This window comes from Anopheles stephensi, chromosome 2 (assembly GCF_013141755.1).
Source record: "Anopheles stephensi strain Indian chromosome 2, UCI_ANSTEP_V1.0, whole genome shotgun sequence".
In the NCBI taxonomy this organism is placed as follows: domain Eukaryota; kingdom Metazoa; phylum Arthropoda; class Insecta; order Diptera; family Culicidae; genus Anopheles; species Anopheles stephensi.
In genome coordinates, this window is record NC_050202.1 from 4,217,948 (window position 1) to 4,231,953 (window position 14,006).

Below are 14,006 nucleotides of genomic sequence, written 5' to 3' on the forward strand. Positions count from 1 at the left end.
TCAGTACTTCCATAACCCCGTGTACGCGAAACGGTACGATATTGCCTTGCCTTAGGTGCACCACTATCTCCGCTCCGTAGCGAAAGCGACGCGAGTTCTAGCCGAAACAGTGTGTCTACCTTTGCACCGTTTTTTCCCGCCAGCGAACCACTTTCACGCCGGTGGCAATGTTTTCCAATCGCCACAGAAAGGGTAAGCTTTCAATTACCCTCCGAAAACCTTTGGCGCTACATAATTGAGCAATTAGACCAGCGTCGGGTGAGCATCTGGTCGAAAGTTTGGTCCACAGGGGGTTGATCTGGAATCTGCGGGCAGAAAGCCATCTCATTATGCCCCACGGAACGGGCTGCAACGGTTTGACGGGCAACCGGTACGAGCCGAAGAATATATTCTTTCCCGCAGTACCGCTGACTATGCTGACAATGGAACATTAATTTTTATTGCATCGAACCGTTGAACAGGCGCCAGCGAAAATGAAGATGCACGGTTTGTTAACCGAACTGCACGTTCTGAGCTCAACAAAACCCGTGGATAAATTACGTGAAGAAACGATTTAGTTTTGCACTGCGAAATGGGTGGAAAACGGCAAGTGCGCCTGAAGGTATGCAACTAGCACCACACAATCCGTTGCTCGAATATTTAAACTGCTCGACTCGTCGTTTCCGCAGCCGGGCGTTATTCTTTTCTTTCTTTACAACTGCAAAACTATGATTTCAGGTGTTAATAGTAAAACTTTATCTTAATTCTACGAAAGTAAAATGCAGCTTTAACATTTTCAAGCACAACCATTTCGACACGCTTTGCTTCACATAACATAATAAGCAATATGGCTATCCGCTCGACAAATGAGCGAATGTATGGAACAATCATTTCTTAACCGCGGTTTCTCTCACACTCACACACACGCGCCCGCTAGCGTTAAACGTTATAATTAAAATACAATCGATTAGTTCGATTTCCTTTCGCCCAAAGCCCTTGTGGTGGCTCCGGGGGTCTGTGGTTCCATTTCTAGTGGCAATACTCTCTTATTTACGTGCTCTTATCACCTTCCGTCTCGCGCGCCTGGCATTCAGTCTTAACTGGGCTTATTTGTACTGTGGCTGAGTCGGTGCCCTCGACATTGTTTGATTGAGAGACATTGTCTTTCTCTAGCTTACGGTTATCACCTTCGCCGGCTTCGGTGGTCATTGGCTCACTCGCCACGATGGCCACTTGAGCTTGGTCGTCCGAATTCACTGTCGATAGTGCGTTCATCTGAATGACTTCACTGCCTTTCGGTTCATCCGTGCTATCCGCCCGTGGCCCATCAACCACTTCCATCAGTAATGGCACATTGGCGGCTTCTTCGTGTGACATCGTATCACAGCACGTACGGCTAGCGCACTGGGCTATCGTTCGACACTGGATCAAACAACCCTCGAGACAGTTGCCAAGGGTTCGCTGTTCGTCCGCCACTTTGAACTCGGGCTGAATGGTGACCTGATTGATGCCCTGCTCGTGGAAGAACTCAATCACATCGTTTTGGATCTTGAGATAAACCTGAAACGAGTGATAGGGGGACAGATTAGAAAAAAAGGTTCTTCTGTGTGAAGCTGAAGATTCCTGAGCGCTTACCTTCGGGTTGTCAAAGATAATGTGTACCGTGGAGACGTACTGATCTCCGCTCAGCTGCCATATGTGAAGATCATGCACACTGACAATATCCTTGAAGCCGTCCAGCAGTGTTTTCTTGAAGATTTCTATGTCGATCGTGTCGGGAATAGTCTGGAGCAAGATCATTCCCGATTCTTTCACTATTGGAATAGAAATTGAAGAATGATCAGGATAATGATATACTTTTCAGAATAGATATCCAGAATAGACTCTTACTGTATGGATAGCTCAGAGTTAGCAGGATAATACAGGAAACAATCGAAAGAGCTGGATCCACAAACTTGGCCGTTTCTTCTGTCGTGTAGTACACAATCAGCGAGCAAATAATGACGATCACAGTACCTGGAATAGAGAAACCATAAGAATCAGCCATACTAAGGCAAAAAGTATTTTGACTACTTACTGCAAATATCACGCATCAGCTCGCGAACGCTCTGACGCTTCGACTGGTCGCGTAGTTGCGATGGTGAGACCTGTCTTCTCGAGCCCGAAAGGCGTCGATCGCCCTTCCGAACACCTTCGCCAGTAATCACGTGATCCAGGATCACATTGCCGCTCGATGTGATGTACAGGAAGCTACCTTGATGGTACGTATATCCACCGATCAACAGATAGCAGAACCCGTTCAGTATCAATCCCATCGCGCCCAGGATAAAGATATGCTCCGGAAAGTGCATCGCATCCTGATGATGTATGTGGGACAGTGTCTGCAGAGCTTCGATGATGGTCGAAAAGCAAAACGATGCCATAAAGATGCACACCACCAGCATCGTTAGGATGTCTATGCGGGTCCATCCGAACGTATTCTTCAGAGTGCTCTCTCTCGCCTGACGGGCTTTCACCTTCACGTTGTTCTTGATCTCCAGGGCCGATTCCTCGCCCTTACCTTCTGAGCTGATCCTGCTTCCGTCCGTCGTGTCTTGGCTAGCAAGAGGTACTTCGGCGAACTTTTCCGACCCATCGCCGGCTGTCAGCTGTTGGGAGACGGAGCGTGCGTCCGGCTTCAATGGACAACTTTCCCGGCCAGACGGTATGGCACTTTTCTGTTCCAAAAAAAGAAGGAGAAGAAGAAGACATTAACCAAAACATTTCGGATAACGAGGCACGCGTACAGAGCACTGTTATTATCGCACCCTATGATGGGGTAGTACAATAGACAATTAATATTCGCTCGATCGGTATATCGCAGTTGCTATGCGTCGTAATCGGGGTCGCAATCTTGTTGCGTAAGCCAGGCAAACCGATGATAACGTACGGTAAGCAATATCTAACGAGCGATAACTACTCCTAAAGAGGCTTCCCTATCGAGATCAATCAACACCCTTGTCGGAAGCGCCGACATGAGTACGATGGTAATTATGGAAACGAAAAATTGTCTACCGTCCGCTGGTGGCCTTGTAAATCGCTTAGCAACTGGTGGGAAACATCTAATCAAGTGTGGTGAATTCAATTCAATCGTTAATAATCATCCCGTAAGTAGCGCGGTGGCTTTAAACAATCGCACATCAATGGATCTGAAGTGCCTTTCTTAAAATTCATAATCATTTAAAAGACCCTTAGTGTTGGATTCTTTCACAGCTCAAATAACCTCAAAATGGGGGTGAAGAAATGGAAAAATAAATGCCACAACAGTGAGGGCTATTCAAGCGCTCTCACCGTTAAGCGTTCAACATATCCCTAACGCCTGATAGTTATGCAATGCGCATAGCATTTCCTTTTTTCCCCCACTAGCTTGCTGCTTTCAAATATTTCTTTACCTAAATCTCTGCCCTACCTAGTTTCGCATTGTAACGCATTGCAGTTTCCATTGCGAACGAAGGGATGGGAAAGCGGGGCTAGCAATATGAGAACAAGCGGAACAAAGCAGCATCAACCCACTGATAATGGGTGCATAATTTCTATCGCTTCAAGAGCCGCTAATGCACCGGATAGTAGGAAGCGAGGAATTGAAGGAACAGCAAAAAGCACCAGCACAGATACAATGGATTGATGAAATCGCACAAACTGCACTCACGATGCAGCGTAATGCATCTGCGCGCCATGCCACCACGCCGCAAGTGGAAAATGATTGCTGTATTCCGAGGCTCCGCCCCGAGTCAGCTTTGCGATGCGTTTAATTATGAGTCGACAAACGCAAACAAATGCCACGCGGCCGCCACTAGGCATCGCTGCCAACTGCACACTCACTGTCGAGCATTTGAAGCCATGAAAGCGAAAGTCAGCTCGTAATTCACTGGGCGCTCGCTGGGTCGGATGCACCGTAACTGCTAAAAACCCAACGAGCTCCAATACCTCCTGATTGCATACTACATTTATTAGCATGGTTAGGAGATTTGCGGGTTTTTTTAATCCATTCTCCCGTACGATTTACATAGTGATTATCGTGTCCGGCGCGTACACCTTCTGTACGGTCCACTACAAATGCCAGTCGGTCAGGTTGGACTGGAAGTGGCTTGCAATTGGACCACATCAATTATTCCACCCCGTTCGCGAAGGTGGGCATCTTCTGCCTTAATTGCAAATGCAGCTCTCAACCGGTGCCATCTTATCGGTCGTACGCGATCGCGAACCCTCAATCACACTCACACTCACTGTGAAGTGTCAATAATGTCATAACGAACTGCCGAAGCACGTAATCGAGGTCGGCAAACATTCGTACAGCCGAACCGGCAGTGAATAGTAATTAATCAATAATTTGCAAACGATTGTAGAAAACGAAACTCACCTTTATCGTCAAAATGCAGCCGGTGAGGGCAATGATGTTGCAAAGCATATGGTAGGATGCGACCAGCAGTACCAGCGAGTGGGAAACATGGCTCAGGAACAGCTGCACCAGAAAGTAGACGGATGAAAGGGCTAGTACGATGTAGAGTTGCACCGGCTGCAACCGGTAGATCCATTCCTTCATCGGCATCTTGTTTGGCAGTTTGTGGGGAAAATGTGTTTAGACAGCTCGGAATCCACCGCACGATCGTTCACATACAACAGTTCTTCTGCTGACGCCTCTTCATTAGATCTGGAAGAAAAAAGTGAACATAAAATATGAAGTTAAAATTATTGATTGCCAAAAATCTATATTATGAGCTTGTTAATCTGACAGACAGAGGACAGTATCTATTCAGGATTTTTTTAATCGTTTTCCCTTGGTGAAGCTTTAGATAGTGGCAGATTTAATAATGGACCGAGGGGGCTGTCTCTAGAGGCCTCACCGACCAGCGGGAATTCTAGACGGGACCACGTCCAAGACTCCTTCTCTGGAACTACCTCGTCTGAGGCAAATCGTCCATCGGACTTCTTGGGGTCTCTGAAATCCTTGATGGTCAGAACCGTGAAATTATCAAATATTGTTAACCGTAAGAGCACAAACATCCACATCCAGCTGTTCTTACTAACTGAAAGCGTATCCAAAGCTCCTTGAGATTCATGCGTATTAGTACTAAGAATACCTTTAGCTGCAATTTTTAATAGTTTACAGTTGTTAAGCTAATGAAGAACTCCTCACATTGTCCAAAATTGTGTACGAGTCCCGCTTTAAACGAGGCCAGCAGTGAGTATCACGTGCAAAAGCCCATTTAATCACACTGCTCAGTTTGAAGGCAACCTTAATGGAAGCTTGCATAAATCAGAATTATATTCCCCAAAATAAAACATCCCGTCCCTGCCATATTCCATCGAAGGATCATATTTTCTTCAATATGCTTGCACCGCAGGAGGGGGGAGATTCCCGTGGGTTTATTTTAATTGTGTTTCGCCCTTCCCTGAAACCAGTTTGGAATTCTTTGAAGTTCTACTTCTTTTTGATCGCACACAAAAGGCCATGCTTAGAAGGTTGAGCTTCTTTTTACATACTTAAAAAAAAAAGAATTGATACATTTTTAACTGTTTTAAGAGGCAAAAAGTGATAAACAGATATTTAATGTTTTCATCGGGACAAACATTCAACAGACGTAGACTGGAATCAGCGGAGCTGCATAAAATTTGCATCGTCACCAGACTAAACAAATTATTCACATACACCACCGATCGTTGGGTCAATGTTGTTGTGAACGTTTTTATTTGTTACAAATTGCTGAATAAACAAGCGCAGCCTGTCGCTAGGTTTTGGAGCCAACTGACCACGTGTGCTTTTCATACAAAATAAGTAAACGAAATTGGTCGCTTGCTGCTCTTTTACATTACTTAACTCTTCCAAAAACCCATGCTCCACATACTGGACCACATACTCGCGCTTAATGAAGTCACTAACTAGAAGAGTTCTAACCTTGCCCATAAGCTCAACGTGACTTGCGTGCAGCCTATCATAGCATACAGGGGCAATATATTTGTGACGAGCGCGCAAAAACGGATAACGGTCGTTAGCGGCTCGGCGCGGTTGGATTATCGACAATAAAAAGTGGTTCGTGTGAGCGCCCGTTTCGTGGGCTTCGTTAGCTTCAAACCGAACCCGCACAATAGCTTGAATTGAATAAATGCCCTCGCCATGTTGAGGTCGAAGTCGTCGTTCGTGGCATGGCAGCGTAATCCACTTTCGCTAATCGTGTGCGACATGCTCACCGGGGCGTAAACAAGCGATGATAAGGTTCCGGGGCTAGGGGAGAGTTTGCCAACCGAGTGCATAAGGTGGAATTGTTCATCGAAGATGACAAGCTCGGGTGAAGAAGAAAGCAAATTGAACTATAAAATATTATTTGCATAATTTAAATGTGCTCACAGCACATCGCTTTATCGTACCTTGAATAAAATGTAGCAAACCTTTACAACTTCGCCTCGCTCGCATTAGCAACCAACTTTTGTCGCCTTCAACGTGACACAGCTCTCTCGGGCTTCTCTTCACCCAGCTAACAAATTACCATCAATATACTTTTCACGCGCTGTTATCATTTGCTCTGCTCCGTCTCCAGGCACGGTGGATTAATTTATGACCGAAACCCTTAAATTCTGACAGTTGGCAGCCGACGGAGAGACACGCCTTATCGTGACACCCGAGAAGAGCCACTGCACCAAGATCAGACACGGCAGCCATGGGACGGTTTGCCCCCGATGCTGGCGTCGTATTGGGACCGTGTGTTATGTTTACACCGTAAACTGATTGTGATAGCCCATCTTGCCCACACAATTGTCGGCCATTCTTTCTAGCCCGAGATTGCTACACGTAAACTGCTGAGCTGCTGGTGGGAGATTTTTGTTTTTGCAATCGGGGACAGCAAAAAAAACTGTCTAACAATCTTTGGGCCAGGCAAACGCGTGGCCAAACGTGGTGTAGTGCAGCGTTTGACGTAACATTGATAAGCCGCTACTATCATTGTGCTAAATGATGCGGACAAAACATTGTAAACCAAAGTAATACGTATCAAAAGCAGAAGCAAGTGCTGATTTTGCAATGTTTTTTGTTTCTTTAATCTATTTACGGTTGGAAAAGAAAATTTATTTTTTCAAAGATAATTCAGAGCCACCTATCAAACCCATCATACTACAGTGGCCACCTATTAAATCGTACTCAGAAACGGCTGAATGAAATCCACCTAACGCCGGACATTGTTCGGAACGTTTATCAACTCTTTTGATCGATACAAAACATGGCTCTTGGATAATCGGATACTTTACCCATTACCATGAAGTACAAAATTGCATCGACGCATGGATAGTAGCATGGTCCAGTTCCCGTCAGAATAGAGAGGAAAATATTGTGAAAAGCGATAAACAGTACTTAAAGCAAGTTTATCCAAAATAGTGCCCCACTATTAGCAAAACAGAAACTGCCAGACTGCTGGTAGTTCAGACTGTTTGGTGGGAGATGCCGTATATCATGAACTGTGAGCTCACCCAGAAAAATATATTTTTCTGATAACTAACTGCAGTTAATTGAGACAAGTCCTTGAAGACTGAAGTGAAGTTAAATATAGAGTCATTGTTGGTGGGATCTTCTGAAGATTATGTATTATGAGTTAGCGGAACTACACATGGTGGAATCTGTTTTAGACTGTGTATTAGGAGCTTGATCTATATTTTGAAACAAAAATGATTACTCAGAAGAGATTGAATTTGTATAAGAATTCGGTTTGACAGTTGTATCTGTTAGGGATTAGACTCAAAAAATCTGATGAGATCTTGAAAACCTTTTTCTATCCAAGGCTCCTGATCCTTAAGACTCAAGGCTCTCAGTATCCTCGTTTGTATAGGATTAAAAACCCATAATATTCTGTCTCTGATTTAAATTGCAATAAATTATACATATCGCGCCCCTTGATCGACTGGAGGTCAATAAACAGACCCACAAACAACAACAAAAAAAACAGTCACCATTGCCATGCTTCTAAACAGATCGCCCAATCCATGTTACACAATCGCCCCACACGGCTCGGCGCGTGGCCAATCATCAGACAAAAGATCGTTCCACAGGTTTAAAATTCTGCCCCAGTCCATCTTCCAACCGACCCGGCCGGTTTAAAAAAACTCGGACCACGTTTTGTGGAGCAATAACTAGTCGCAAAAAAATCGATTAAATTCAAACGACAATCAACCTTGCCGCCATGTGTGTTTGTCGCGTGTTGCTTCTGACTCTGACCCGAATCGGAACTGTGAACTCCCGCACAATGATGTCACGATCGAGCATCCGATCGACTTTTTTTTTCTATCATTGTTGCTACTGTACATCATGCTCCATCGATTTATGGAAGACAATACACACTTCTTCGTACACGCTGTAAACGATTTTCTTAAAATAGCCAAACTCGTGCCGAAATTTATTCACCCGGCAGTAATGGCACGACCAAACGTTCGACCAGTGCTTGTTTAGGTTTTTTTATTCAAATAAAGGCCCAGCAAATGGTTGAAATGATAATTTTACACCACTTAGCACCCTTTGCTTGGGTATGACGCTTGAGGGTGAAAATTGGACGGTAATTGCACAGGTGACCGGATAGCCTCAGTTTAAGCCAGATTGTTAGTAGTCGGTAGCAGAAAAAAGGCTTAAATTGCCATTTTAAAAAGCAAGTGCAAAAAAATTGAGAAAAAAACTGGCTTTTTTGCTACAGGTTAAGAAGGTTTGTAAACCCACACGAGCAATTGTTGGAAGAAAGTGTTCTTTGTGGTCGGATGATCGCAACACACACGGCACGTTTGTCCTCATTGGAGCTTGGCACCGATGAATGGTTTCTTTATTAGAAGGATTTTTGAATGCCTTAGAAGCAATATTCTATCAATGAGTATGACTCCTCAATGCTTTATTGTCATACTCTCTCTCTCTCTCTCTCTCTTCCTCTCTCTCCCTATTTGATTATCCTCCTTGTTAGTAGATTGAGCAATAAAACTTTCATTATTATATTGCATAAATCACATTCTTCAAAGCAATTACTTGTAGTCTCATCACGCACCGCACGAAGGTCAGCAGTGAGAAGCGTGCTCACTTTCGCCTTTGTTTCGATAGTGGTACTTTTTTCACTGGGGAGGAGCCAAATCAACCCCTTCGAGTCCCCTGTCGATGGCGTCTACCACGAATCGGGTCAATTGATCCTCGGCTAACTGTTCGTTATGGTGGCATGGCACAATTCCCGTCAAGGTTGCAACTGCATATTTGTGCATTCACCCAACGTGACACGATGTGTCCCCCCATTTGAGGACACACACGCACACAGACACTCCGAACTAATCGTACACACCCCTACCAAAGGTGTCAATGACTTTTGCCATAAACCGCTCATAAAGCGCACCATGCGCAGGCAGGCTAATGGTGATCATCATCCCCACAGTGCATAGGCAAATTTGGACAAAGTTCGATAAGACTCCGTCGGTCGGCGATGGACATTGAAATTACGTATGCAAACAAACAAACGACTCCAGCGCGGGAGACGAGGTCAAGGTGAAGCGCTTTTTTTTTGGGGTGGGGACGGAACTCGTCTTCTTCTCAAGTTTCTTCGTTCAGCTTGAGCTTTTGGTGAAGGTGGACAGATGTTTGGAGACTCCGGGGTCCGGGATGTAATAATTTTATAAGTTGACTTTTCCGTACAGTCGGGTTTACAAAGAACACCCACTCCAGCTTTGTGGACACGGTTCGGGCAAAGTTTGTCGTTTGCTGTTAAATCAAGTTTGGTGACAGGTGATTGACGGCTAACGACCTATTAGGCAGATTGGATCAGATTAAAATACAACATGTTACAGTCGGGAATGTATGTATTTAGAACAGATTAGAAAAGTTCTCTGAATGAATAATATGCACACCAACTTCTTCTACTATTTCGTCCAAGTCTAGGGGAGCCTACAAGCTCAAGAGGGCTTTCGTCTGTCATGGCTGATGGTTTCTTTGTTTTATTAGTACGTGTATCGGTGCTTGTGGATACGGGACTTTACATAGCTATGACTTCACAGACTTAAGAGACCATTCTAGACTAGTGTGTCCATTGTAACAAAGTTATTTAAGTTTGTGTCACTGCCTCGATTTTGTAGTAGACCTCCTATTTAACAACGGCTTCTTGAAAGAAATCTTCTAGGCAGACTAAACAGGTGCTTTACAACAGATATCCATTTGGATCTCCATTTCGACGAAACATGGTCACACTTCAATATTTTTTATGAAATTCTTCTATCCCATAGTCGCTCATTTTTTTCTAGGACTCCTGCTATATGAAGGACATGACTGATTCTCTATCAGTCAGATTGGTTTGTACACTGAGAATAGCATTTAGACAGATAAGGATTGCCTCGTTTTTACAAAGCTTAATTGAGTTTATTCCTCTTTTGTTATGTTATAATCATCCAGTTTGGAAATGACATATTTTATCTAATAAAGAAAATTAATTTCTATTCCAGCCGTATGCAGTCACACTCCCGCACTCGCTCATTAAATACTTCCCAAACTCGATTTTGATAATTATAAACTAACAGCAGATCCTAATTCGTATCCCAACACCGCTCCCAAACCCCCTTAATCTCCCATACCAACCACCACTCAGCCACGTGAGAGGAGTGAAATTCGCAACTCAATTAGCGAGATGATTTATCATGTCTACCCGCTCTACGCACTGTACCACATTAACCTGTTGATAGGGAAATCAAAAACCCAGCAGCACATATCGGTCAGATTAGAGCCGTGGGATAGTTAGATAAGTGTGCATAAGCTTCCGAAGGCCAGACGGAAAATCTGGTTCGATGAGGGGGAAAAAGCGGGACATACGCTAACCCTTTTTCGCCCCAGCACCCCAGCGGGTTGATTTGCGGTCAACGGTCTGCGGTACTGCACGTGCCGAAAATTTATCTGACCAACTTAAACTGCGCTGAAAGTGAATGAGACCTATAAAAAAAACCACTCAAACTCTCATTTATCTGCTCGTGGTTGGTTTGTTAATGGCGCCGTTAACATTATTTTGAACATTATTAGAGTAACTCAATTTTTCACCTCATCTAATCACGCTCCTTTAACCACATTTTAGTGTCCGTTCTTGTCACCGCAATTTTTTCGAATCTTTTAACAAATAAAACCCATTCAATTCGCATCCAATCAAAATCGTCAAAAGCACATCACGCACCACCACCTGCGAGACACTGTGGGGCGTGCTTGGCAATAAATTGCCAACTCCCACTCGATTGAAATCCATACACCTCCCGTACACCGTACCGTACATAATCGAAACATCGGGGCGATAAACAATCTTTTCGCATTTTAACAACTGCTCGGAGGTTGTTTCTTATCGCCAACCACAAACGGCGAATATGATAGATGCGCGAAAACCTTTGGAGCGTTATTTTAGATTACAAAAACGGGAACGGACTTCCCGATTGTTTCTCACAAACACACACACACGCGCACCGGATCACATCGACACGTTGTGGGCTTATCGTAGAGCAACAGAGACAATAAAGCATACAAACATAAGTCAGGTGCATTTATGACCAGCCGGCGGGAAGGTCTTTCCTGAGACCAGATATTAGACTGTCTCACCACAAGCGGTTGATGGAGGTGGATTTAGGCGAGTTTAATCTCTTTGTAAACGGACATTTCAGTTGTCACTGTGTTCTATTTTTAAGATCTCCAATTTGACAAAAAAACACACTACAGATTCCACAACAACTCTGCGCCATCAAAAACCGGCATCAAGACTATTATTTCTCCAACACAATTTTTTTTTTCTGAAAACATTCCCACCTAACTCACACACGCATCAGGTTCGTTCCACTTACATCCCAATATCGGGCGAAATATTTAAAGCAAGCAAAAAAAACCCGAGTCAACATCACCAATCACCCGTGTATTCCTTTGCGAACCAGTTTAAGTTCTAAAAATACTAACACGCGCCTTCGATGAAACACAACACAGTGACCGGAACACAATGTTAAGGGAAGGGAAAACAGAGTACCCCCAAAAACACACGGCCAAACTACACACTCACACAATTTCACGTAGTTAACCCTCGTTTAGTGTGTGGGGGTTGGAAAACCGGCGACTTTTGTAGAATGCGACCGATGATCATTCGTTGTCGGTCGGTTGATCATCCGCTTCCGTCACTTGTTGAATGTGAACTGAACGTGCCCGGGTTTTGGTGCGCGTTATCGCCGGTCGCAACCAGACCGCGTGCGAAGACTGTGAGCGGACTGCCACCAATACAGTGGGCGCCCTCCACTGCCACACCATCGTGGGGAGGTTTTTTTTGTATCTCAACAACAACAACAACCCCCTCCCGGAGAGGGTGCGGTGGGTTTGAAGTGTGTATATGAATTTTGATTCCCGACACTGATATCAAATCCCCCTAGAAGCATGGGAATAACCCTAGATGGTTTTAATTTAAAAAATATTCTTATTTATATTGTGATTTCATGAAGATTATCTAGATTTACGTGAACATTTTAAGACGATCCTCTTACAATACAACTTCAAGAAAAATTTGTCGAAAAGCCTTCATGAGTTTAATTAAGTCACAGTGGCGCATCAACTTTCAAACATTCCTACTGCTGCTTATTGCGCTATTTTTGAGTTAAAGGGATAAGAAGTTAGTTTGTTTCTGGATAACTCAGCATCATCTTCTTTGGCTCTTCATCCTCGAGAAGTATTGGTATGCTATTTTTAGCTTCCTTGACTTGATTATACCATTAGCTGGATAGTCCGTCCTAAGCACAGGATAATGGTGATGCGATTCACCAGTCGGACCTGCTATGTGAAAGACATTCGCGGCTAAAGCCTCGAACAACGGAACGCTACAAAGCAGGTACATTCCGAGCTAAAGCGTTGTAGGACTACGCGCTTCCTAGAGGATCAAGAATACAGAAAAATATTGTATCATACAAAGATGTAGTTCAGCACAGCCATGAATCTCTAAACTTCAAGAGATCCTGGCTGACCATAGCTAGCTTCATTGACTTGAATATACCCATGGCTGGATATTAAGTCCTAGTCCTAGAGTAAAAGATTGGCACTGCTATTGCCTTCAAAACTCTGTTTGATCATATTCATAAATCGGTATTATCTAAAGGTATGATCATAATGTTTTGTAAACATCTTTTTCAATCGACTTACAGATAACTTTAGCTTAATCGGGTAAGAAGGAGCGATAAGAGTATCTTGATGCCTTTAGAAGTTCTGGCTTGTGGTACCATGTATGAGCGCCTGCATTTTGGCTCACTTATTCCCAGACGATCGGAAGATCACCCTTCAAATTAACTTCAAAACAGGATTCTGAATCCATACTACGGAAGATCGATCCGGATGAGATTCGATGCGTGTTCCTACCGCGCAAAAGAACGACACCGCTACCGATGGGCGATCGTGTCGCCGAACAACACATCACACCGTCTTCATTATTTTGTCTCACACGGTATGTTCAAGCTCAGTGGACTACTTGTATATTTTTTTAAAATTCCATCACTAAAGTGAACGATTACAACACTTTTCCCGGCGCCATCTTCACACGGTCACAGCTGTTGGTGAACTGAAATGGAAAAACACATGCCCAAACAGTATGCGCGCCACCAAAAACCGCGGGGATGATCATAATAAAATTCTCTCACCAATACAGGCGTAAGAAACTGGGTGGGTGAGCAGGCGGGCGGTTTGGGTGGTGGAAAAGATAACAGCAGACTCCATGTCAACATGGTAAAATGCTTTCGATCAGCGCCAATATTATACACCTCGCACACACGTGCGAGGTTGTTGTTGTGTGCGCCCTTACGCACACACGCGTATACGCAAAAGTGGTGCTGTTTTGGTTTAGCATAATTAATGCTTATGCTTTTCTTTTCGACTTTTTGGAGGGAAGGAGACCTCAACGTTGACAAAGACGTATGTTAGTAGTAATAATAGAGAGAAGACCCAATTTAATAATGCAGCCGATTGATGTCGTGTTTCGCGTATGCTTTCTCGAATAGCG

At 44.0% G+C, this 14,006-nt stretch overlaps 1 protein-coding gene across 4 annotated transcripts; it reads right to left on the reverse strand.

Moving 5' to 3' along the window:
* Positions 1 to 711: 711 nt before the first annotated feature.
* On the reverse strand, positions 712 to 12,248 carry LOC118507937 (zinc/cadmium resistance protein). Of its 4 annotated transcripts, none has more exons than XM_036047249.1 (6): positions 12,036 to 12,248; positions 4,379 to 4,669; positions 2,057 to 2,696; positions 1,870 to 1,995; positions 1,615 to 1,793; positions 712 to 1,539 (listed from the first exon to the last, which is right to left on the reverse strand). In XM_036047249.1, exons 2-6 carry the CDS (start codon positions 4,565 to 4,567, stop codon positions 1,030 to 1,032), a joined length of 1,644 nt encoding a protein of 547 aa, XP_035903142.1. In that variant the 5' UTR covers positions 4,568 to 4,669; positions 12,036 to 12,248; the 3' UTR covers positions 712 to 1,029. The 4 variants fall into 4 exon arrangements, with proteins under 4 accessions (XP_035903142.1, XP_035903141.1, XP_035903143.1 ...); XM_036047248.1 differs by having other exon boundaries at positions 11,936 to 12,210; XM_036047250.1 differs by having other exon boundaries at positions 11,827 to 12,210.
* Between the last annotated feature and the right edge of the window lie 1,758 nt (positions 12,249 to 14,006).

Excerpts from the sequence above, each read along its gene's own strand:
- LOC118507937 (XM_036047249.1), bottom strand. The coding sequence starts at position 4,567 with ATGCCGATGAAGGAATGGATCTACCGGTTGCAGCCGGTGCAACTCTAC. Across the intron at positions 2,697-4,378 it reads GCTGCATTTTGACGATAAAG|AAAAGTGCCATACCGTCTGG; the intron begins GTGAGTTTCGTT and ends TTTTTGGAACAG. Across the intron at positions 1,996-2,056 it reads GCTGATGCGTGATATTTGCA|GTACTGTGATCGTCATTATT; the intron begins GTAAGTAGTCAA and ends TCTCTATTCCAG.